Genomic DNA, 24,980 nt, shown 5'->3' with positions numbered 1-24,980 from the left:
TCTGGTAGTGTTCATTTCCTATTTAGGATACTCTTCATTAGAATACGGAGGAGCAGGGGTGATGTTTCAGTATTTAAAAAGACTTTTTCCTCACCTTGGTGGTAGTGTCATTACTGTTCCTACTGATACCTATCACTTACATAGCATTTGCTGTGTGCCAGGCACTGTTCTGAGTACTTTGTAGGATACATTAAATCAGTCACCCCCCTTTTACAGGTGAGGAAACTAAGGCCCAGCAAGGATGACTAACTTGCTCCAAATCACAGAGTTAATGAGTGGGCAGCCCAGGCTTCAAACACAGGCAGTCTCACAGTCTAGTCCTAGAATCCGTGCTCCTAAACAACAGGCTCCATTGCCTCTCCGTGTAAGAGACTAAGGAGTGAGGAACTAGTTCCCAGTCAGATACATTTTAGGTTTAAGGCAAAAGAGCATCCAAGAGCATCTCAGAGCCACAGAATTGGGCCTGTGGGTTTGGTCTTTGATCTTTTGTTCATCCAGCATCCTCCAGACAGTGTTGGGGCCAGCCTCTGCAGTGGGAATCCAGGTGTGAGTTCGAGTCCCTGCCTTCAGGAAGATCCCAGTCTATGAAGAACTCTCACCATCTAGTTGGGGAAGGAGGGTGCACAGTCACAATCAGTCTAAGCTTATTGGCTAGGTTTGTCCAAAAGGAATATTTACCAACAGCAGCCTTTTCACAGACAGGGACCAGATCTGCATTTTTAATTTTTATATTATTGTGTGTTAATCTCCTCCATCTAGTGTATCACTTAGAGAGAGATGGTCAGGAAAGGCCTGGATAGGGAGATAAGCTGTGCTTTAGAGTCCAACAGCTGAGGGTTTGACTGCCTGGTCGAGAAAGCTGAGAAAGGCTGTTAAGAAATTTGGCAATAAGGCCCAGCATGGTGGCTCACACCTGTAATCCCAGCACTTTGGGAGGCCCAGGCAGGTGGATCACTTGAGCCCAGGAGTTCAAGACGAGCCTGGTAGAACATGGTGAAACCTCGTCTCTACTAAAAATACAAAAAGCCAGGTGTGATGATGCACACCTGTAATCCTAGCTACTCGGGAGGCGAAGGCAGGAGAAGCGCTTGAGCCCGGGAGTGCAGTGAGCCAAGGTCACGCCACTGCACTCCAGCCTAGGCGACAGAGACTGACCGTCTTAAAAAAAAAAAAAAGGCAATAATATAAAAGTGAGTGGCCTAGAGTCCAGCAAATACCAGTAAACAATACTGATTGTCATCTCCATTGGCCCTTCACTCTAACTTTGTGTTTTCTGTGAGCCACCTTAGAGGAGAAAAGGCAAACATTTACTTGAACTGTTAAACGACCTTGCCTCTGCATCCACTTCATACCTCATGTGAACTTTGGAATTTCTGCAAGGACCGGTTTAAGAACCTGCTCGTGTTGAACATAAAATTCTTCCTTCTTTCAGCTGAGTCTGAGTTACAGCTCTGTGTACAGGGATGTCATCTGTGGTGATTATTCTGCAGTATGCAATGCTTGCTTTCCAACTGGACAACCTTCAGTATTGGCCTCCTGGCCAAATCTGTTTGGGCCACACGCCTCCAGCTCAAAGCGACTGGCTTCTATATTCAGGGCCAGCCCTTAAAATCAGTACTGGAAAGATGTTTTCACTGTAGTACATGTTACATTTTAACCTTCTAAAAAATGTTTTTTTTTTAAATTCCTCACCACTTACTTTTGTATAGTTCATAAATTCTTTAAACTGGAAAATATTAAATATGTCTCTTTTGATAAAGACATTAGCTAACCTGAGTAAAAATAAACTTGAAGAACACTCACAGAGTAAAGTTTACCAAACTGTCTTAAATTTCTTACTGTGCCAAGCGAGGTAGCATGCAGCTGTAATCTCAGCTACTCAGGAGACTAAGGCAGGAGGATAGCTTGAGGGTAGGAGTTCAAGACCTGAGTCCCTTAGGATCATGAGCCTCCTAAGAACTTAGCACCCATCTCCCATCAAAACACCAAGCTGGGGCATTTGGCATTGAAAATGGCCTTGAATATTTAAATTGCTTTTTCCTGTGAGTTTAAACAGGGAAGAAGTGGGCCCTGCTCTTATTTCTAAACTCTTGAGTCTCTGGCATTAGACATCAAGCTGTGAGGAAGTACCTGAAATCACAGCATTGTATTCTCTTGCTTGAAGGAGGAACTCTTTAATGTCCAATATAGCAAGTCCTCGTCCCTAAAAAACAATTTTTTTTAAAGAAATAGGGTACTCTACTGAGTCAGGCCATAAACAACCCTGTCATGTGGGTGAGGTCAATAACACTTGGAAATCAAGGAAGATGAAGAAGTCATGAAGATTTTCTTGAAGTGAATTTATTATAAAGAGCCTAATCTTTAATTGGAGCACTGCAGCAGTAGACATGTTGGCTTACTCTTTATTGACGTAATTGATTTGCTAAACTAGACAATGTCTGGAATGTGAATGTTTTTGTCAATGATTCTGTAGGGGACCAGTGAATCCAGGAAGCATTCTGCTTTTCTGTCTCTCTTTGGCCAAGTGCCTTATCCCAACAGTCCATTATTCATGTTCAGAGCAAAGTAGAGGTAGATCAAATCCACCAGCCAAAGAATAAACTGAAAACCAGAATTTTCCAGCTTGTGGTTATTCTGGCCTCCATATCATACCTTCATATCTTGAAAGTGTTATCACCAGAAAATCAAGAGCCAAGTAACAAAGGATCTTATTAGTTTGATCTTGATTTAAAGAGAGAGAGAGAGACAAAAATAGGATTAAAAACATTGTCTTCTATGTCAAGTGAAAGGAATAAAAATAACCTGGCTTTGGCCCCCCAAAGGTAACTGAGTCCCTTAGGATCATGAGCCTTCTAAGAACTTAGCACCCATCTCCCACCAAAACACCAAGCTGGGGCATTTGGCATTGAAAATGGCCTTGAATATTTAAATTGCTTTTTCCTGTGAGTTTAAACAGGGAAGAAGTGGGCCCTGCCCTTATTTCTAAACTCTTGAGACTCTGGCATTAGACATCAAGCTGTGAGGAAGTACCTGAAATCACAGCACTGTATTCTCTTGCTTGAAGGAGGAACTCTTTAATGTCCAACTGGGTTTAATACAGGAACTTTCTTGTTTTTTAAACTATCTTTTGGATTAAGGCTGCAGTGAACTGCGATCGTGCCACTGCACTCCAGCCTGGGCGACAGAGTGAGACCCTGTCTCAAAAACAAACAAAATTTATCTCTTGGGCTGGGTACAGTGGTCACACCTTTAATCACAGTGAGACCTCATTTCTACAAAAAAAATAAAAATAGCCGGGTGCGGTGGCTCAAGCCTGTAATCCCAGCACTTTGGGAGGCCGAGACGGGCGGATCACGAGGTCAGGAGATCGAGACCATCCTGGCTAACCCGGTGAAACCCCGTCTCTACTAAAAAATGCAAAAAACTAGCCAGGCGAGGTGGCAGGCGCCTGTAGTCCCAGCTACTTGGGAGGCTGAAGCAGGAGAATGGCGTAAACCCGGGAGGTGGAGCTTGCAGTGAGCTGAGATCCGGCCACTGCACTCCAGCCTGGGCGACAGGGCGAGACTCTGTCGCAAAAAAAAATAATAAAATAAAAATAAATAAATTAGCTGGGCATGGTGGCTCATGTCTGTAATCCCGGCTACTCCAGAAGCTGTGCCCAGGAGTTCAAGGCTGCACTGAGCTGTGATCATGCCATTGCACAGCCTGAGCTACAGAGTGAGACCCTATCACTTAAAACAAACAAACATACATACAAACAATCTTTCAGAACCTCAAGGTAAGGTCGGAAAACTTGGTCTTGCTTAGAGGACAGGACTTCAGTCTTAGAAGGGAGGGATGCCCTCCATATAATTTCACATTCCAATAGAGACACTTTTGAGAGTAAAAAGGGACTTTATTCATAACTTTATAATGATTTTAATAACTTTATTAATAACTGCATCTGAACAACAAATTCCAGTACCCTCTTGGAGAGACTAGGATATAGGGTTACCCACCTTTACCATGCTGTAGAGATCACCCACAATCCAAGACATCTCACTGTAAGAGTTTCAGGCAGTGATTTTTAAGGAACTTCTATTTTGTTTTTACTGCTTAATATCTTACAGTCTTCTATTAGATCATAAACATAGGTGTTTCGATAAGCTTCTCATGTCTACCATTTTCATTGCTGTAGACTCAATTTTGGATTGTATTCATAGTTATGAATTGTGTTGCCTCTACGTTAAACAGTTGAGTTTTACAATGGCAGAAGGGCACAATGGGAGGGGAGGAGGAAGAGATGGGTGAAGGGAGAGAAAGAATGTGAAAGTGAAGGTAGCGAGTTTGCAGAAGCTCAGACATTATAGTAAAACACCTGTCAGGATCATCTGCTGAGAGCCAGGGGCCAGAAGCCTCAGGAAGTATGTCAGGGAGTCATATCCAAAGCAGAACAGTGGCCAAGCAGTGATGAGTTCTGCACTTTCAGGATGATATCTAAATACTTAAACCTTTAGCCATAAGAGGACAGTTTTAGTTTTAGGCATCCTATACCTGGGGAAACAAAGCTGAAAACACTCATTTTTTAAAATCCTTGTTTCGGAGATAAGGACAAGGTCAACTAATTTGATAGCACAGAGTGCCCCTAATTTTATTTCTACAGCTATTGTATTCCTGGATGACTCAGCTTTACAATAGTTTCCCTTTGACTTTAAAAAATGACTCACATACTTTTACTATGGAAGTGACAGGGGCTGCTAGGTCCCTAACCGCCCACCTGTCAGTGAGCCATGTTGTTAGCCTAACTATATTTTTCTCTTAGGCTAAACTTAGTGGGAAAGATATTCAAGTACCTCTTTCATGTCCCCTGCATACTCATGCTGGCCAGTACTGCATGCCTTCATTCCAAATGATTCAAACTTCCTTCTTATCCACCTGACATTTTGTGGCACACCCACAGATGCCAGGCCCATGCCTGGCATGGAACATACAGAGATGACTCAGACTCTCCATCCACAAGGAACACCAAGTCTCGGGTCCCTGTATTTTAGCCTATTTAGTCATGCGTGTGTCATTTGGGGAAGTGGCTGTTGAAATAGTAGCTTTCAGGCAGCCTTTGCCTTGTGTTTCTTTAGGTGTAGGGACTTGAGAAAAAGGTAAGGGGTCTTTCCTGTTCCCAGCACGTTGCCTTTCCAAAATGGCCCTGTAACTCTCATCTGTCTAAGACCCAGCTAGTGTTTCAGATTTCATCTTGTCTTTAAAAAGGTGCAAGATTATATAGTTACCTAGTGCTAATCCCATACGAATTAAATGCATAGAACCTCATTTTAAAACAGATTAATGTAGCTGTTAGTAATAACAGGCCAGGGAGAGGCTCCCAGGCACTAAAGGTGTTTGATAACTGACATCAGGGGAGATCCCAGGAGGACCTTCCAGAAGGCTGATCCTGGAGCTGGGTACCATGTCTTTGCCCTTCCCTTGCATGGGAGAGGTGGCATCTCTTCACAGAACGTCCAACAGTGTGTCTGATATCAGGCAGGGCTGGCCCTTTATCCAGATCAGATGTGTTTGGATTTAATTAAATTGAGGCTGCCAAAGTGCCTACATAATTAGCTGTAATTGCTCCTCAGTAGTATGGCAAATCTGAGTTTTGTAACTGTCCCAATGACATCTGAACATCTGCTCTAGGTCTCAAATAATTAGTTTCAAACCTGAATAATGATAGATGGGTCTACAAGGAATCATAGCTGGATGCAGTGGCTCACACCTGTAATCCCAGCACTATGGGAAAGGAAGCCAAGGAGGGTAGTTTGCTTGAGCTCAGAAGTTCGAGACCAGCCTGGGCAACATAGTGGAACTTCCCAGGCAAGTTCCCCCATCTCTATAAAAAATCAGAAATTAGCTGGGTTTCATGGCATGTGCCTGTAGTACCAGCTACTCAAGAGGCTGAGGTGGGAGGACGCCTTGAGCTTGGGGAGGTCAAGGCTGCAGTGAGCCATAATCATGCCACTGTACTCCAGCCTAGGGAGACAGAGCGAGACCCTGTCTCAAAAAAATAAGAATAAAAATAATAAAAGGAATCAAATGGTGGGGGGGGATGTAAGATGTTTAATAATTAAAGCAAAAATCTCTGCAGTGCTATTACCTAAGTAGATTTGTGATATAAGGCAAGGGGCTTGGGCTTTGGGGTTGACATGGTCCAAAGTCCAGCATTGGACTTAGAGTAGACACGGTCGTGAGTAGACATGGTTCTACTCATTATGTGAGGGTGGACAAGGCATTTCATGTCTTTAAATCTGCTTCCTTGTCTGTGTTTAAGTTCCTAGCAGAGAGGCTGAACATTGTACATCTGTTCTTTCATCCATTCATTTAGGTAACACTGATTGAGTGCTCACCAAGTATCTGGCCTCACAGATACAGTGGTGAACAAGAGCAAGAATATCTTTGCTTCATGGAGCTTATAATCTAATAGAGGCTCATTCAATGTTAGAGCAAAACATAAAGATATAATTAGCCAAGAGATGAAAAAATTAGGCAGAAAACTTAGGAAGTGGTGGAGAAGTAAATACTTAGTAACAATTTAAAATATGTTTCTCAGTACTATTTCTTATGCAGGCAAATAATGTCCCCAGCACAAACCATTGCTCCAGCATGAGTGATATGTTGCGTGTCTTTAGCATAGTCTAAACTGGCCTAAGGAAATTTAAACATCTTTTTTTCTCCTTATTTTTTTGCTAGATTTTAAAACTGGCTAGATTCACATTTTAAAAGAAATGAATACACATGAGAAAAACAGTTAAACTGTGTCAAAGGCTACATACAATGAGTGAAATTAGATCTCTTTCCTACCCTAGACCCCCAGTTTTCCTTCCCAGGAAATCAGTGTCTGCTACAATTTTCCAGTGAATATTCAATCAGATATGTGTGTGTGTAATCCCTTAAAGCCCAAGCAAACACAGGAGAGGGTGCCAGCCCCACTGTTTTGCCCCTTGTTTTTGTCCCTTAGGATGGCTCAGAGCCATTCCATGTCAGATCAGATTCATTCTTTTTTTTTTGGAGATGGGTTCTCACTCTGTCACCCACATTGGAGTGCAGTGGCGTGATCTTGGCTCACTGCAACCTCCGCTTCCCAGGCCCAAGTGATTCTCCCGCCCCAGCCTCCCAAGTAGCTGGGACTACAGGCGCGTGTCACCACTGCCTAGATAATTTTTGTATTTTTAGTAGAGACAGGTTTTCACCATGTTGGCCAGGCTGGTCTTGAACTCCTGACCTCAAATGATCCACCCGCCTCAGCCTTCCAAAGTGCTGGGATTACAAGCATGAGCCACCATGCCTGGCCAGATTCATCCTTTTTCACAGCAGTGTAGTGCTTCATTTAACCACTCCTCTACTAATGGAAATTTAGGTTGTTTCCAAACCTTTGCTGCTACAAATAGCAAAATGCTGCAGTGAACATTCTTGCATGTACTTGTTTACATACATATGCAGTATAAAGTCCCCACAGGCAGAATTACTAGACCAAAAGTTTGTGCTTTAAAAAACATTAACAGATGTTACCACATTGCCTTCCAAGGCCTATAGCAATGTGTACTCCCTCATCAGTGGATGGACCAGAGGTCCTGTTACCCATACTCCTTCCAGTCCTGGGTATTGGCAGACTTCATCTTTTCTGATGTGAGCAGTGGAAAATGATTTCTAAGTGTCATTTTAACTTACATTTATTTAACAATGAGTGACATGAAGCATCTTTTCGAGCTGCACTTTTAAAAGACAAAAGAGGCTGGGCGCAGTGGCTCTCGCCTGTAATCCCAGCACTTTGGGAGGCCGAGGTGGGTGGATCATGAGGTCAGGAGTTTTAGACCAGCCTGGCCAACCTGGTGAAACCCCATCTCTACTAAGAATACAAAAATTAGCCCAGCATGGTGGCGGGCGCTTGTAATCCCAGCTCCTCGGGAGACTGAGGCAGGAGAATCACTTGAACCCAGGAGGCAGAGGTTGCAATGAGCTGAGATCGCGCCACTGCACTCCAGCCTGGGCAACAAGAGCAAAACTCTGTCTCCAAAGAAGAAAAAAAGGCAGAAAATTAAAGATTTCATTCAGCTTTTCTGTCGACTAGGACAATGGTTCTCAAAGTGTGGTCTGTGGACCAACGTCAGCATCACCTGATAACTTGTTAGAAATGCATATTTTCAGCCCACCCAGACCAATGGAATCAGAATCTCTGGAGGTGAGAGCCTGCAAGCTCATTTTAGCAAGCCCTCTGTTTAGGCATCACCCGCTTGAGTTTTTGATTCAGTGGGCTTGGAATGTGCATTTGAACCAGTTCCCAGGCAATGCTGATGCTACTTGCTCGGGGCCACACTTTGAGAACCACTGAGCTAGAACGTCATTCTTGCAGTAATATATAACCTCTGTGCAGCTTTTCCAATTCACTCTTTACAAGAAAGATTACCAGAAAGCAATTATATATATTTAAAGGGATTTAAATTTTGTTTTTGTTAGGTATTAGTGGATCTACAGGAAGCGCCTGATTGTGTTGAACGGGGGATGTGCTACCTGTGGAAACCTTGCTTGGAGGAAATGTTTGGAAAACTGCTACCAGGCTAAGCTTCCGAAAAGCTAAGCAGCGCCCCCATCTGTGAAGGTTGTTTACTGCAAGTAGAAAGGAAAGGGAGTCTGAAAAGGGATGGCCCAGGGACAGATGAGAGAGTGCTTCAAAAAAATGCTTTCTCATATTGGTCTGAGATGGAGAGAGCCTTGTTCCTTAGAGCAGTGCTCCACAGCCACAGAGATTGCACCTGAGGATCTTGTAGAAGAACACCCATGGCCAGATCCCACCCCCAGACATTCTGATTTAATTAAGCTGGGGAAGACCCAGGCATTAGTATGGTTGTTTTAGAGGCTCCCTAGGTGTTTGGCTTTGAGGCTATTTGTTTAACTCTCTCGATTCAGTAGGCCGTTTAATACCCTATAATAAATATTTTTCCTGCTTTAAACAAAATCCCCAGGTGATTCTAATGTACAATCAGGTTGAAGAACACTACTTTAGAAAAAACCCTAAATTTTAGATAAGCTACATTCTTGTTTAAATATTTTAAAAATTGTGATAAAATGTACATAACAATATTTCATCCTAACCATTTTTAAGTTTACAGTTCAGTAGTGTTAAGTATATTGTTTTGCAGCCAATTTCCAGAATTTTTTCATCTTGCAAAACTAAAACTATACCCATGAAACAATAACTCCCTATCCCCTCTCCCTAGCCTCTGGCAACCACCATTCTATTTTCCATCTATAAATTTTACTAGTCCAGGTATGTCACATAAGTAGGATCCTACAGTATTTGTCCTTTTGTGAGTGGTTTACTTCACTTAGCATAATGTCCTCAAGGTTCTTCCGTGCTGTAGCATGTGACAGGATGTCCTTCCCTTTTAAAGCTGAATAATATTGCATTGTACACATGTACCACATTGCACTTATCCATTCATGCATCAAGGCACACTTGGGTTGGCTCCACTTTTTGGTTCTTGTGAATAATGCTGCTATAAACATGGGTACAGTTACATTTTTTTAAAAGAAAAAATAATCAGAGTAAGTTATAGCCATTAACATTGAATGCTTATTATGCTCTGGACCCTGATCTAAGCTGTTTATGTATATCACTTTATTCAGATCTCTAGACAACTCTACGAAGTCTTTACTATTATTACCTCCGTTTTACAGATGATGAAACAGACCTAGGAGAGTTTGGTAACTTACCCACAGTAACAATATTTTGCAGTTTCCTCCTTATAAAAATTGTCTGGGCTGTTTGTTGAACGTTCCCATTCCCAGGCCTCATCCTGTTCCTGCGGGTTCTAAGCCTCCAGGAAGGTGCCTGGAAGCTGTAGATTTTCCCTGTATACAGGGGTTACTTGTCATCAAAGAGAAATTGGGAACATTTAGGGCTACTCAGTGGTAGGCCCAAGCAGTCTGGCCACAGAGCCTTTTCACTTAGCCATGAGGCCAGGCTGCTCCTTTAAGGCTCAGTTTTCAGCGCCTGCTACGGCCCAAGGGAGGTGAACAATGTCTCCAATGGGATTTCTGAATTTTTTATTTGTTGCATGGTGTAGAAGCTGATATCAGCTAATTGCTCATTGTGATCTCGCTGTTAGTTTGCACATCCCCTTTTTTACATCACAGCTTCATTTTGAAGTCCAGCATTCCCTGGAGGCATAATATTCCTTCCATTGCTACCTGCTTAAAAAGAGAAACTTGGCTGAACGCGGTGGCTCAAGCCTGTAATCCCAGCACTTTGGGAGACCAAGGCAGCAGATCACCTGAGATCAGGAGTTCAAGACCAGCCTGGCCAACAAGACAAAACCCCGTCTCTGCTAAAAATACAAAAATTAGGCCGGGCGCGGTGGCTCAAGCCTGTAATCCCAGCACTTTGGGAGGCTGAGACGGGCGGATCACGAGGTCAGGAGATCGAGACCATCCTGGCTAACACGGTGAAACCCCGTCTCTACTAAAAAAATACAAAAAAATTAGCCGGGCGAGATGGCGGGCGCCTGTAGTCCCAGCTACTCGGAGGCTGAGGCGAGAGAATGGCGTAAACCCGGGAGGCGGAGCTTGCAGTGAGCTGAGATCCGGCCACTGCACTCCAGCCTGGGCGACAGAGCGAGACTCCGTCTCAAAAAAAAAAAAAAAAAACAAAAATTAGCCAGACATGGTGGCACACGCCTGTAACCCAAGCTACTCGGGGGGCTAAGGCAGGCAGATTGCTTGAACCCCGGAGGCAGAGGTTGTAGTGAGCTGAGATTGTGCCACTGTACTCCAGCCTGGGTGACAGAGTGAGACTTTGTCTCAAAAACAAACAAACAAACAAAAAGAAATGTGAATGAATCTGACTTCGGTGGGGACAACAGTCTGGCATTGCACATTCCAAAGTTAAGAGTTCAGGGTTCCCTCCGGACCACTGTTTGTTCCTTCCCTGTCCTCAGGGCCCATTCAGAGGCCTTGTCATCAGCATCCACTCAATTCAGCAACTCTTTATTGAAGGCCTGCAAACTGCCCCAGCCTCTGCTGAGTGCGAGAGGGAGAAAAAATAGGCAACTTGATCCTTTGCTATCTCACTGGGGAGGGAGACAGGCTGCCTTCTCAGAGGTGGTGCCTGGGTCCTGCTGTTTGGGAGGAAGTAGCTCTTGGCCCGGTTTTCCCCTTAGTTTTAAGCATTTTTTGCTTAAGCTCCTTCTAAGCCTCCAGCACTTCCAGGTCATGATTATTAGTCAAAAGTATAGGGGATATTGTCTGGGAGGAGGCATGAGGAGGCCTCCAGGGGTGTCAGAAATATTCTGCGTCTTCATCTGGGCTATGCCTATGTGAGTGTAAATGTGTAAAACTTCATGGATTGTGCATTTTCCTGTATGTATGTTATCCCCCATTAAAAATAAAAAAGAATAGGGCAGTTTCAAGTGTATTGATGCATAATATTGCAAGACATATTGTAAAGGGAAAAAATGAGGCACCAAACAATGTGTATGTTACCATCGATATTTTTAAAAAGAATATAGGAAATGTACCTTTCACTCCATCTTTTACAGCATTTGAATTTTCTACCATGGGCATGAATTACCTACTCAAAAACAAATTTGGTGTAGATTCCTGGGCTTGGCCCCCTTCTTACAGAATCAGCTTCTCTGGAGTTTAGGACCGGGAATGCTCATTTCTAACACCTGCAGCTTAAGAACTGCATGGGGTTGTGCCGGCATGGCTTAGGCTACATCCTACTACAAAAGGAAGACAGATATAAGGGGTGTTTACCCCAGGCTCAAAAGATGGTTTCCCCCATGGCTTGATGACTAGGGAAGGAGCTCTGTTCAACTCTATTAAGAATGCCAAAACCTCTGAGCTGGTGCCAAAGTCAACAACTCCTGTTTCCATTGTAAATCCATACTCTTCTCATGCCAGTGTATTTTGTATATGCTTTGTGTAGACATCCCTAAGTTTCCCTGTTAGATTTTAAATTGGCTCCCTAAAGAGTTTGGGGTTGGGCCTTAGAAGGATGTGATGAATCCCTTCACTTGTAATACGGCCATTCACCTCCTCCTCTTAGCAAAGCTGCTGAGACATAACATGGCTTCAATAACTTCCCAAGGGGACACCAGCTGAGATCATACCTCCTGGGCAAACAAGGCCCAAACACCCTCTCTGTTCAGAGGTCTCCTCTGTGTATTTTTGAATGAGCCTGCCTCCCTTGACACCCTGTCCCTACGTCACCAAGAACGTTTTACCCTAATCCTACAGAGCATCCTGGTAGTCCCTCTGGACTGAAGTTTCTCTTTCCTCTCCTTTCCAAGTCTGTCAAGAAGATCCTGTAAATAACATCCACTTGCTACTTTTCTTAACACCATGAATCATCATCAAACACATGGGTATAGCATTCTAATTTGTAGCCTAGGAAGCTAATCTTAAAGGATTTTGCTCTTGCATTCATTCATTCATTCATTCATTTACCTACCTAATTTTATTTTATTTTATTTTTTTGAAACGGTCTCACTCTGTCACCCAGGCTGGAATGCAGTGATGTGATCTTGGCTCACTGTAGCCTCTGCCTCCCCGACTCAAGGGATCCTCTTGCCTCAGCCTCCTAAGTAGCAGGGACTACAGGGACACACCTGTAGTGTGTAGAGATGGGGTCTCGCCATTTTGCCCAGGCAGGCCTAGCTTTTATTTAGGTCTGTGTGTGACCATATGTGCTCATGCACACCCTGAAATCTGCTTTGATATTCATGAGCATCTAGACAGGGTTCTTGTGACCTGCCTTTTAAGAAGCATTGTACATTTGATACATGGTACCTCCACTCTTGGGCACTGCTGAGGCCCTGTTTCCTCTTATCCCAAGGGACATCTGGGAACATCTCTCTGGATAGCCAAAGAGCAGTGTCTGTCTGTCTCTCTCTCCACACACATCCACACACACACACACACACACACACACGTATATATACATATTTCTCTCTCTTTTAGTGTACTGGCACCCATTTAGTAACGTTCCAGCTTGCATTTTCTCCATATACAATGCACCTGAAATGATTGAGCAATCTCACCCTTTTGCCCACAGGCTGCACGTGGGAATTTGGAGCCATGGTGAACTACATCAAGAAGACATATCCCCTGACCCAGCTGGTTGTCGTGGGCTTCAGCCTGGGTGGTAACATCGTGTGCAAATACTTGGGGGAGACTCAGGCAAACCAAGAGAAGGTCCTGTGCTGCGTCAGTGTGTGCCAGGGGTACAGTGCACTGAGGTGAGTCATCTCTGCCTTCCATCAGGACCTTCTTTATGGAGCCCTTATTTATGGAGACGCCCCAACGCACAACACACTGTTCTGTGAAGACCGGGGAACAGTGTGGCCAACTGAGTAGAAGTTTCTGAGTCTTGGACTCACCTTGTTTTGTTTATGTATCATACATTGGAGTTGTCCCATCAGACCCCTTAAGCCTGGGATATGCAGCTGCATTTTGGGATCAGATCTGTAATTGGAGAAGTCAAAACACCCTTTGATAGTTGCTGTCTCCCTAGGGAATCTCTGTCAGGTGACTTAATTTGTTCAGGCTTCAGGAGTTTTTATAGAAACATGGGTTAATGAAAGAGCACAGGAGACTGGCAAGCTGGGATCTGAAAGCTGGGCATTAGGATCCCAGATCCCTCCTTCCTGCAAGAGCTGAGTCTCAGATGGCATCTGGAAGGGATCTGTAGAAATCATTTTATCAGTGTCCTTACCTTTAAGTATTCATCTCTCTTAGGCATCCCAGGCATCATCACAAAGGAGTTAATCTACTGGGTCAAGCTTTCTCCCACCCCTTAGTCTCTTGCTGGTAGATACCCCACAGGATGAGTCCTAGGAGGGCGTGGTCATCTGCCCTGATTCCCCTCAAGATCACTGGTGTCCCAGATCTCTCTCGAGTCACCACACTCACATGTTCACACACACACACACACACACACACACACACACACACTATACACACACATCTCTCTAGGCTCTTCAAATACATTCATATTTTTTTCTGTACTCTTCATGGTGTCTTTTGTATTACAAACGAGTATAACCAGTTATTAAAAATCTTCTGAAAAAATTTGAAACACATGGGAAAGTTTAAAAACACCCTCCCTATTGATCCAGTCTAATGCCAAACAGTCCTTATCGTTATTCAAAGAATCTTTTCTTTTTGCCTCACCTGTATATCTCATGCTGCAGTTTAAACATACCTTGTTACTTTCTGATGGATAGAGGCTATCTATATTATTTCTAAAAATACATATTACTGGAATTTAAAGCCAGCACACCCAAAAGGTACATATGGGCCCAGGATTCAGCCTCTCCCTATGAGGCTTAAAGCTGGCTGAAAAAGATGATCTAAATGTACCCACAATAGACATGAGAAACATCTCTGATGAAACCCTTCCTGAGTCCCAGGGCCTGGGTTCTGTTTTTCCTTGCCAGCAATATGAGGATGATGATAATAAGCAGTACCTACCTCATAGCACCACTGAAAGTCAGATGAGTTGATGCATATGAAGTGCTTAGAACAGTGCCCAGCACACAGGACATAAGCCACTGTTCATTGTCATTATTGGCATCATCATCATTCACTGTAAAATGAAGGAGGTGGGTTTGATCAGCGGGTCACAAAGATGGTCCAATGAACTAGTGACTGCCTCACTTCATAAGGAATCACTTGGAGGATCATGTTAGAAAGAAATCCTGTTTCTTGGGCCCCACCCTTGGAGATTTTGATTCATGAAGTTGGAGGCATGGGACCTCAGAAATCTGCATTTTGGATACATTTCATAGGTGACTTTTGATGCTTAGCCACGTTTAGCAGTCCCTGGGGTTAGTGATCTCAGTGGTCTCTCCAGCTCTCCCGTTCCAGGACGAGGCTAGTCCCCCATCCTCCTACCAGAAATCTTTTTCTTCACTCCTCTGGACACTGGGGAGTCAGCTGAGAGGACATGTGTCTTTATCTTGGTGTGACTAGAAATATCCAACTCCCAGCTCATAGCCACATTCAGCCAGAATTAACCAAAGTCCTATCGGGCCCAGTCACTGGGATAAGAAAGACATGAGCAAGGGGCCTGCCCCAGGATCCAAGGGAGCAGAGCTAGGACATTTGTTTTGTTTTCTTTTTCTTCAGTGCACAAAATCTTAAAATGACAATCGCTTCATCTCATTTTGCTGCAGTAGCGCCATCTGCTGTCAGCAAGAGCACATGATTGACGCAGCAAACTAAGGTGTTTGAACTAAGGCAAAGAAGGCTCAAGAAACTAGGAAACTAAAATCTGTGAGGTGCTATAAATTTTGCAGACATAGCCTACACAGCCTCTTCCTTGAGACCTCAGAGGGCTTCATACACATAACTAACTATTGGCACACCAACCTCATGCAATAAGGAGCAAGTTGCAACTTTATTCTCTGGAGCATAGACAACTAACTTGTCCAAGCTAAGATCATGTGGTCCTGCATATGGGTACTGGCATCAGGTCAGAGAGACACCGTTGTCCTGTGTGTGCTGGTGCAAGGCTCAGGTGCCCTCAACATTTAAACCAGATCTGTGGAATAAATGGAGCACAGTTCCTTACTTTAAACCAGTATAACCTTTTTTTTCCTGCCAAGGCTTGAGGGCGATGCACCTTTCAGCACTGGGATGGTGGCAGCTGCATAAGTGCTTCCCGTCACACCAAGGTGGAGCTGGGGAGGCCCGTCTGCCTCTGCAGAGGCCACACGAGAGTTCATGCATCTGGTAAATCTCTCCTAGCTGAGTCTGGAGACCCGCTTCCTCAGTGAACCCCTCCCTCTGGCTTCTCCTCCCGTAGCTCACCTCCTGTCTAGCCAGAGCCAGTTGAAGGCTTAGAGAGAAGCCAGCCACCTGCTTGCTGTAGTTAGCAAAGTCTAGTTGCTGCTAAACTAGCTCACCTTTTACCATGTGCTGAACCACTGAAGGAGGGACACAAATGCCCTGAAATCACCTGGTATCCAGCAGACTTTAACATGTTCCCTCAGCATAAATAGCTGCCAACCTGCCTAGGAACTCTGTGTGGTAAGACATCCTCCTAGGTAATAGGGACACAGCCCTGAACAAGGCTGACTAATTCCCTGCCCTCATGGAGCGTAAAGAAAATGGGGAGGGAAGCATTTTTGGTCTGGTTTCAGGTAAAATAAATTCTTTCCTAAGGAAACCCTCAACAATCCTATGTTGCAGAATTGAGCAATAATGATAAAACTAAAATAAAATTATTTCATTGCAGTTTGGGTGTAAAAGATAGTCTGTATATGAGGACCTCACAGTACTTAAGACAACAGAGTGATATTTACAAAGCCACAAAGCAACAAATACGTGTTACTAACATATTACACATTAGACGTATGGGTGCTGAGGAGGTCCTCAGTCAAGTGGGGGGTCCATGAGGAGGGATTTCTGAAGGAGGTGAGGGTGAGGAGGACAGTAGCACAGGGCCCAGGCCAGGGGCAGAAGCTCCTTACAGCAGGAGTCCCAACTGCTATTAGGAACCAGGCCACACGGCAGGAAGTGAGCGGTGGACGGGTCACGGTGGGCGGGTCACGGTGGACAAAGCAGTAGGGCAGTGGTGGGTGAACCTTCATCTGTATTTAGTTTCATCTGTATTGACCGCTGCTCCCCATTGATCACATTACTGCCTGAGCTCCGCCTCCTGTCAGATCAGCAGTGGCATTAGATTCTTATAGGAGGATGAACCTTATTGTGAACTGCGCATGTGAGGGATCTAGTTTGCATGCTCCTTATGAGAATCTAATGTCTGATAATCTGTCACTGTCTCCCATCACCCCCAGATGGGACTGTCTAGTTGCAGGAAAATAAGCTCAGGGATCTCACTGATTCTATGTTATGGTGAATTGTATAATTATTTCATTCTGTATTATAATGTAATAATAACAGGGAAAAAAGTACATTATAAATGTAATGTGCTTGAATCATCCTGAAGCTATCCCCCTGCCCCCTGCCTTCCCTGGTCTGTGGACAAATTGTCTTCCAAAAAGCCGGTCCCCAGGACCGCTGCCTTATAGGACAGTAGAGGAATTATCAGAGGAGTGTTTCAAATCTCCTTAAAGGCGCATTATACTCCTGGCTAAGTGAATGTGTTAGCATCACTAAGACCTGACCACCTGAACATTCTAGCATTCTTTGAGCAAGGCCTTCCCGCCATGGGGCAGAGGCAGGTACCATTTTTCCTGCCAAATGGTAGGGTTATTGTCTCTTGCTTTTGATGGGCAAATTCCAGGCTAGAAATGAGTTTATGACAAAAGCAAATGTTATCATTTGTAAAGTTCCCCCAGAGACTGGGACTTTCCTAAAATTTGATTTTATAGTTGAAGAGCTATAAAATACAGTAACTTTGTGCCATCAGTAACTTTGAATCACATCCAAACAGAGAGGGGAAAAATGCAGCCTTTAAATGAGACTCTGTGGACAAACTTCAACCTGGGAAACAGCTCAGCTCGTCCACCACTGGGCTGTGAAGTCGACCTGACCACATGGTTGCCCTTAGTGCCTTGGGGCTTTTTGGTTTTCTTGTTGTTATTTTTTTTAATCAGAATAAAGAGAAGCCATATAAATACCCTTTGACTCTAACTCATTCCTGTAAAAGTACATCCTGTAAAAGGGAAAAGATTCTGATAAGGAAGAAGGGGGCTTGGTAGGTGACCATTCCCTACCCTAGTCTGAAGTCCATCGTTCTGCCCCATCCTCCCACCCCAGTGGAACTAACAAAGCCTAGCCTGGCAGGTACCAAAGACTCTTGGCCCACTCCCTTGTGTGGTACAAACATGGTTTTCTTCTGCTCACACTCTCAAGCTGAACTAGCTGGAGATGATGACCTCTCTGCAGATTGACTCTGCCCCTGAAGGGCAACCTACTAATAGCCCAGAACCTTCTGGCTGGGTCTTTTGGGTCCAGAGGCTCCACCATCCCTCCTCCCAGAGGCCCAGCTGTTCAAGGCAGGAGCCCTGTCCTGGGCTTGGCCAACCTGCCTAGGATCGTGCCCTCTTCCTCTCTCTGGGGGCTGGGCTGGTCCTGGTTTTGCCCCCACCGCAGGATTACTCTCTTATAGTGCCCAAGTTAGAAATAATCCACATGTCCAATAGGGACATAGTTAAATAAATTAATAATATACTAACTCAGGGGGGAACAGGGCAGCTTTTATTTTAAAAAATCAAGAAAAAATGTATAACATGACAGAATGTATACATTAAAAGTAGGGAAGGGCCAGGCGCTGTGACTTACGTCTGTAATCCCAGCACTTAGGGAGGCCAAGGCGGGCAGATCACGAGGTCAGGAGATCGAGACCATCCTGGCTAACATGGTGAAACCCCGTCTCTACTAAAAAGTACAAAAAATTAGCCGAGCGTGGTGGCGGTCACCTGTAGCTGAGATCACACCACTGCATTCCAGCCTGGGTGACAGAGCGAGACTCCATCTGAAAAAAAAAAAATAGGGAGGAAAGCAATTTTATAAAAATTTGATTATAGAGAGGGAGAAATAGAGAATTATTATTTAATGGATCTAGAGTTTCAGTTCCACAAGATGAAAACATTCTAGAGAACTTTTCACATTGTACAATAAGTATGAGCTCTACACTTTACACTACTGAACTGTACACTGAAAAATGGGTAAGCTAGGCATGGTATCACATGCCATAAGTCCCAGCTACTCATGAGGCTGAAGTAGAAGGATCACTTGAGCCCGGGAATTCAGGACTATAGTGTGCTATGACTGCACCTGTGAATAGCCACTGTACTCCAGCCTGGGCAACATAGTGAGACCCTTTTTAAAAAAAAAAAAAAGGGCTGGGTGCGGTGGCTCACGCCTGTAATCCCAGCACTTTGGGAGGCCAAGGCAGGCAAATCACGAGGTCAGGAGTTTGAGACCAGCCTGACCAACATGGTGAAACACTGTGTCTACTAAAAATACAAAAATTGGCTACTCAGGAGGCCGAAGCAGGAGAATCTCTTGAACCCTGGAGGCGGAGGTTGCAGTGAGCCGAGATCACGCTATTGCACTCCAGCCTGGGGGACAGAGCGAGACTCTGTCTCCAAAAAAAAAAAAAAAGGTTAAGATGGTAAATTTTATGTTCTGTATTTTTATCATAATTTTCTTAAAATATGACTGTATGTAGGCAAAACCTGGAAAGAAACCCCTCCTTCTGCAAGTAAAAATACTTCTTAGGTTGGGGTGATAGCATTCTGGGAAAGTACTTAATGTACTTTATTCTTAAGATTTCATTAGCATATTGCTTTCAAGGTATTTTTTTTTTTTTAGTGTAGTCTAGATCCACATCCCATAAATTCATCTCCAATCTTAATGCATAGTGCCCTTGCCTTTTTTCCCTTTTTAGAATATTAAGGTCGGCCGGGCGCGGTGGCTCAAGCCTGTAATCCCAGCACTTTGGGAGGCCGAGACGGGCGGATCACGAGGTCAGGAGATCGAGACCATCCTGGCTAATACGGTGAAACCCCGTCTCTACTAAAAATACAAAAACTAGCCGGGCGAGGTGGCAGGCGCCTGTAGTCCCAGCTACTCGGGGGGCTGAGGCAGGAGAATGGCGGAAACCCGGGAGGCGGAGCTTGCAGTGAGCTGAGATCTGGCCACTGCACTCCAGTCTGGGCGACAGAGCGAGACTCCGCCTCAAAAAAAAAAAAAAAAAAAAAAAAAAAGAATGTTAAGGTCATGCTTGCCCATCCCACTCTTACAGAACCTCATTCGTATTCTCCATTTTTTCAAAGACCACTTGGAAAACTGTTTCACTATTCTCATAGTCTCTCAACACTCTGAGACGTAATTTATTTGAGCCAGGAGATCTGCATTCACTTGGGTATTAGATGCATTCTTTCCCCCAGTTCATTCTCTTCTGACTTTAATTCCTTTTCATCAGTACTTGATCCACTCATTTTGCAAAATACAAGCTGGAAAGTTGAGCCTTCTCTAAGCAGTTACCCAGCAGCTTAGTGGTTGGCTCAGCTCTTCCTTGCCTAAGTGATTGCTCTGAACCTAATTGTAAATGCCTGTTTGTTGGGACCCTCTTCTGAGCGATCAAAATCCATTGCCTTCCACAATACCTTTTAAAATTCTTTTAACAGTCCAAAGAGAAATCTCACTAGAAAATGGCTGTGAAACCAGTATATGTAATATTTTATTATAATTTAATGTTACATTGATTAGAAATGAAGGCATTTTCAGGGAATTCTATTTATTTTGGTAATAGGTAGATCAATGGATGCATAAAGTTCTTTAAAAATCCATATGGATTACTCTCAAATAAGACTCCCAGTGAAACTATACTGCGTTTGGGGGATGATTTTCTCTTCTCATTTGTGATTATCACTTTTTGAGAGTTTGCAACTTTCAGGAGGCATCTCTCCTTTTGGAGTCATCCTGGTTCTTTCTGAAGTTTTGAAACCTACCTTCCTTAAAGCCATTCCCTCCCTGTAATTCTGACCAAGCTGCCCCTCCCAAGGTTCCACACTTCTCTCCTGTGTCCTTAGCCAGTTTATCCTGGTGGGCCAATATCTGGCCCAGCCTGGGGAGCAGTTCCTGCCACCCCTTTTCTCTTCTGGAGAACACAGCCATCTAGAGGCAAGTCAAGAACTTAGATATTCAGGCCAGGTGAAGTGGCTCACGCCTGTAATCCCAACACTTTGGAAGGAGGCCAAGACCAACAGATCACTTGAGGTCAGGAGTTCTAGACCACCCTGGCCAACATGCTGAAACCTCGTATTCTACTAAAAAAATACAAAAAATTATCTGGGCATGGTGGCGCACACCTGTAGTCCCAGCTACTCGGGAGTCTGAGGCAGGAGAATCGCTTGAACCTGGGTGGTGGAGGTTGCAGTGAGCTGAGATCACACCACTGCACTCCATCTCAAAAAACAAAAACAGAAAAAGAACTTGGATAGCCAAGTAAGGTATTTGTGCAGTGTCTAGAGAGCTAAAGTCCCCTGGTTTCGTGCCCATTTTGTGATTTGCATCTAAAATTGAACCCCGGTGTAGCCACTACCAGCTCTAACACTGAACTCATACCCCCACCTTGTTTCCTCTACAACCAGCCATTCAACCACTCCCTCAGAAACTGCATTCTTTTAAAGCAAGTCCCAGATACCATTTCATCTGTAAGTAGTTCACTAGGCAACTCTAAAAGACTCTAAGGACTTTTTCTTAAACATAACCACAAATACCATTATCACCCAAAAAATTAGCAATAGTTCCCTAATAGCATCCCATTTCTCGTCAGTGTCCAGATTTCCTTGATTGTCTCATAGAAGTTTTTTTTTTTTTTTTTTTTTTTGCCAGTTGGTTTGTTTGAATTAGGATCCACATACTGCCTACATTTGCATTTATCAATTTCTCTATGTTTCTTTTAGTCTGTAGGTTACCCTTTCTTTTATTGCCTTTCAGTTTGCTGTTGTTGGTAGTGGTATTAAAGACATCAGTCCTTTTCAGAAATACATATATATGAGATGAATGTAATACATTGATCTTGATTCTTTTATTAAACCAATATAAATTTAAGTTTCAATTCCTTAATTCTACAGCCAAAGGTAAAGGACAGCCCCTACATATACTGAGTGGTAAACCAAAGGTACTAAAAATCAATGTTAGCCAAAATAAACAGAGTGGAACACTAGTCCCAACATCCTTGTCCTGATCCCTCCCTGAGCCCTGGGTTTCTGTGAATCCCTAGAACCTTTCAACAAGCAGTGCCTGTGGTGTATTCAATTAAAAAAAATCAACACAGCATCTTTTTATATCTTAAGTTTATGACCACACACTTCTCCCTTCCCTACCTCTGCAGCCTGTCTGCAATGAAGGAGGTACTAACAAAAGCAAGAACATCCCTTCAGTTAGGAGGTCAGCAAAGGGAAAAATGAACCAGGGCAAGAGAAAGCTGGGATTGCCAGAGACCATTGGCTCTCTGGGTAGCTTGGATCCAAAGTCAGAGGAGAGGCAGCCGGTTGTGGCTCACTGATTGGGTGACTGGGTGACCCCCCTCCCTCCGACCACAGGCATGTGAGCACAGTCCTGCTTTAGCTGGGGTCCCTCATGGTGATCTGGTCCTATACTCTTCCTGTAGTGCTTGGTTGGAGTCAGGGGGCATGGCGGCTACACATTTATGCAGTGGCCTTTTGACCCTTCGAGGTGGTGTTAGTCTACTTTGAGCTTAGCCTGTGTTTGATGGGCACATCACAGACCATTAAATTCACAAACCATTTCATTCTTAACTCCCCACTACCTCTTGCTTTTTAACCATGACATTATGGGAAATGTTTGTCACTCCAAAATTGTGGAATTTTGCCATTCTAAAATTATAGCAACTTTGAGGCAATTACTTTTATAAAATTACTTTTATAAACTCTCTGGATTGAAAAAATAATAAAAAACAAAACAAAACAAAAAAACCTTATGAACCACCTAGTCCCCTCACCATCTGGAAGATGGAACCTAGTAGAAGTAGTGATGTCCAGATCCATTCACAGGGTGGAGTCAGGCCTGGAGATTTTGAAACCTGCAATATGAAAATTTCCCTTTAATGAGTGTGGACTCAGTGTCCACCTGCGTTTGGATTGATGCCCAAGGGAGAAGAGCAGTGAGTGGGGAGGGCTGAGCAGGCATGGCTGGTGGGAGTGAGCCCACTGGTGTTTGTTCACCTGCTGTGTGGGCATGGAAATCTGGCTGGTGAAGCACATGGCCAGGGCTGGTGGTGCTGTCTCCTCCCTCTGCATGCGCTGCTGGCAGAACCTGGGCTCTGGAAAACAGGGATAATATCACCTGCCTACTGCCGCCACTGAAAGGTCAGAGGGTGGCCCTCACAGCCACCTAGCATATGCCAGTCACACCCTAGCCCTAGAGGCAGAAAGACGCTTCCAGACCAGCCCCACCAGCTGTGCCTAGAAAGGGTTAAGGGCCTGTTTACTTCCACTTCGATTTCCTTGCCCCTTCAATGGCATAAGGCTAATCAAAAGATAGATTTGGAGGAGATCCCAGTTAATGATTTTACCTTACCTCTTGATCAGCAACAACAGAAATTTTTTAGGTTTTCCCCTCCGCATCCACTCTCCCCTTCCATGTGCCTGTCATTAAACCAGAAAACTTGCCTGCCAGGTAGGAAGCCAAATACAGAAAGTGTTCACATGACAATTGAAGCAGACTTTGGTCCTGGCTGGCTCAGTGACTAAGAGAAGGCCCAGGTGCTAGAAGAGAGTGTCGGGGGTGCCACCAACAAAGCCTCTGGCGCTAGAGAGGGCCTTTGCTGGGGTCCCCTTCCCCTGCGCTGTCTTGGTGTCTCCATAGATTTCTCCAGAGATGTTTGAGCTCTGCACATTAGAGCCTCTGTTTTAATGCAGAGGCCACAGCCTGAGAGCCGGCCCTCTCCACACAAGCACCTTGCCCCATGGCTAGAGCCCACTCCTGGCTGCCCATCTGCAGCCCCACAGTGTAGTCACCCTCACTTGCTGTGGTTCTTCCAGGGCCCAGGAAACCTTCATGCAATGGGATCAGTGCCGGCGGTTCTACAACTTCCTCATGGCCGACAATATGAAGAAGATCATCCTCTCGCACAGGTAGGTCACCTTCCGTTCTCAGGAGACAGACAGTTCCTTCCTGAGCTCATCTGGGAGCCATGAAAAGCCAGGGCTCCTGTTCCTTCAGGGGGAAAAAAAAATGCAGGTATGGTACAGACTCTCTGCTGCCTGCATTTGTGACTTGATTAGAAACAAACTTATCTTGGCCAGGCGCAGTGGCTCACACCTGTAACCCCAGCACTTTGGGAGGCTGAGGCGGGCAGATTGCTTGAGGCCAGGAATTCGAGACCAGCCTGGCCAACATGGCGAAACCCCGTCTCTACCAAAAATACAAAAATTAGCCGGGCGTGATAGTGCCACTGTAATCCCAGCTACTTGGGAGGCTGAGGCAGGAGTCACTTGAACCCAGGAGGTGGAGGTTGCAGCGAGCCAAGATTGTGCCAGTGTACCCCAGCCTGAGTGACAGAGCGAGTCCCTGTCTGAAAAAAAAAAAGAAAAGAAACCTGTCCCAAGCTACTAAATTTGCCAAATCACCTTATGCTTTTGTAATTCCCAGTAAATCTAAGACAAGGAACCAGTTCTACCCCGTTTTCTCCCAAATTAGAGCGGTCACGAGGTGGCTGTCATTGTTGAGGAGACTTTCCCTGTAGGATGCTTCTGTGCCTGGGGGATCAGGACTCATTCTTGGCTGACCCTTGGGCTTCTGACCAAGCAGAAGGGGGCCAGGAGTCTCAGGGCATGGTTTCAGCACCTCCCTCCTCTGCATATTCTTCATGCTCATCCTGCCTCTCCACTTCGTAATCCTGTGGTGGATTAACCTGTCAAGTGCTTAGTGCAGTGCTGGTATGCGTAGCACCAGATAAATATTAGCAATGACTTTTTCATTATGATTATTATTATTGCTGACATCTCTGCCTCTTCCGCTGCATCTCTCATTCCCTGTAGCTGGACTAAGCTACTTAGAGGTTCCCGTGCCCCCAGCCTCTCCCACACTGCCCTTGCTGAGAATACTCTCCCATTTCTCTGCTGGTGGGAACCCAGCCCATCCTTTAAAGTCCATCTCAATTCTCCTATTTTTGTGAAGCCAACTCATCCATGCCCAAGTTGCTTTTCTGTTGCTTCCCCTCTGTAAATCCTATGTCTAGAACCAAACTGGAGAGCATTGGAGGGCTTAGGCATGTGTTGATTGCTCCCAGCACCCAAGACACACCCGTGCGCTCAAAAAAATCTGGGGCATTTTTGGTACCACCCTAGGAAAAGCAATCTGACTAAATGATCGATTTCTTGTTATCTTTTTTCCAGTGGCTAAAGCAGGCCACACACCCCAGATTGAACTTCCTATGGGTGGGCGTTCACATGGCGCCTGAGCAAGGCTGGGCTTGAAGGCCCCATCAGGCTGCCACATTGCCA

General features: G+C 44.7%; 1 protein-coding gene across 3 annotated transcripts in view; it reads left to right on the top strand.

Annotated features, from left to right (window-relative positions):
* ABHD2 (abhydrolase domain containing 2, acylglycerol lipase) overlaps positions 1 to 24,980 on the top strand; it is a 120,795-nt gene that overhangs the window by 79,688 nt on the left and 16,127 nt on the right. For all 3 annotated transcript variants that reach the window (XM_033189070.1, XM_033189068.1, XM_033189071.1), the window contains 2 exons: positions 13,082 to 13,265; positions 23,517 to 23,609. In XM_033189070.1, coding sequence (XP_033044961.1) covers positions 13,082 to 13,265; positions 23,517 to 23,609 — 277 coding nt within the window. The remainder of the gene's footprint in view (positions 1 to 13,081; positions 13,266 to 23,516; positions 23,610 to 24,980) is intronic.

Source organism: Trachypithecus francoisi, unplaced genomic scaffold (assembly GCF_009764315.1).
Source record: "Trachypithecus francoisi isolate TF-2019V2 unplaced genomic scaffold, Tfra_2.0 Lachesis_group3, whole genome shotgun sequence".
Taxonomy (NCBI): Eukaryota; Metazoa; Chordata; class Mammalia; order Primates; family Cercopithecidae; genus Trachypithecus; species Trachypithecus francoisi.
Note: the sequence above shows the minus strand (reverse complement) of the source record. Positions and strands in the feature narration are given on the sequence as shown.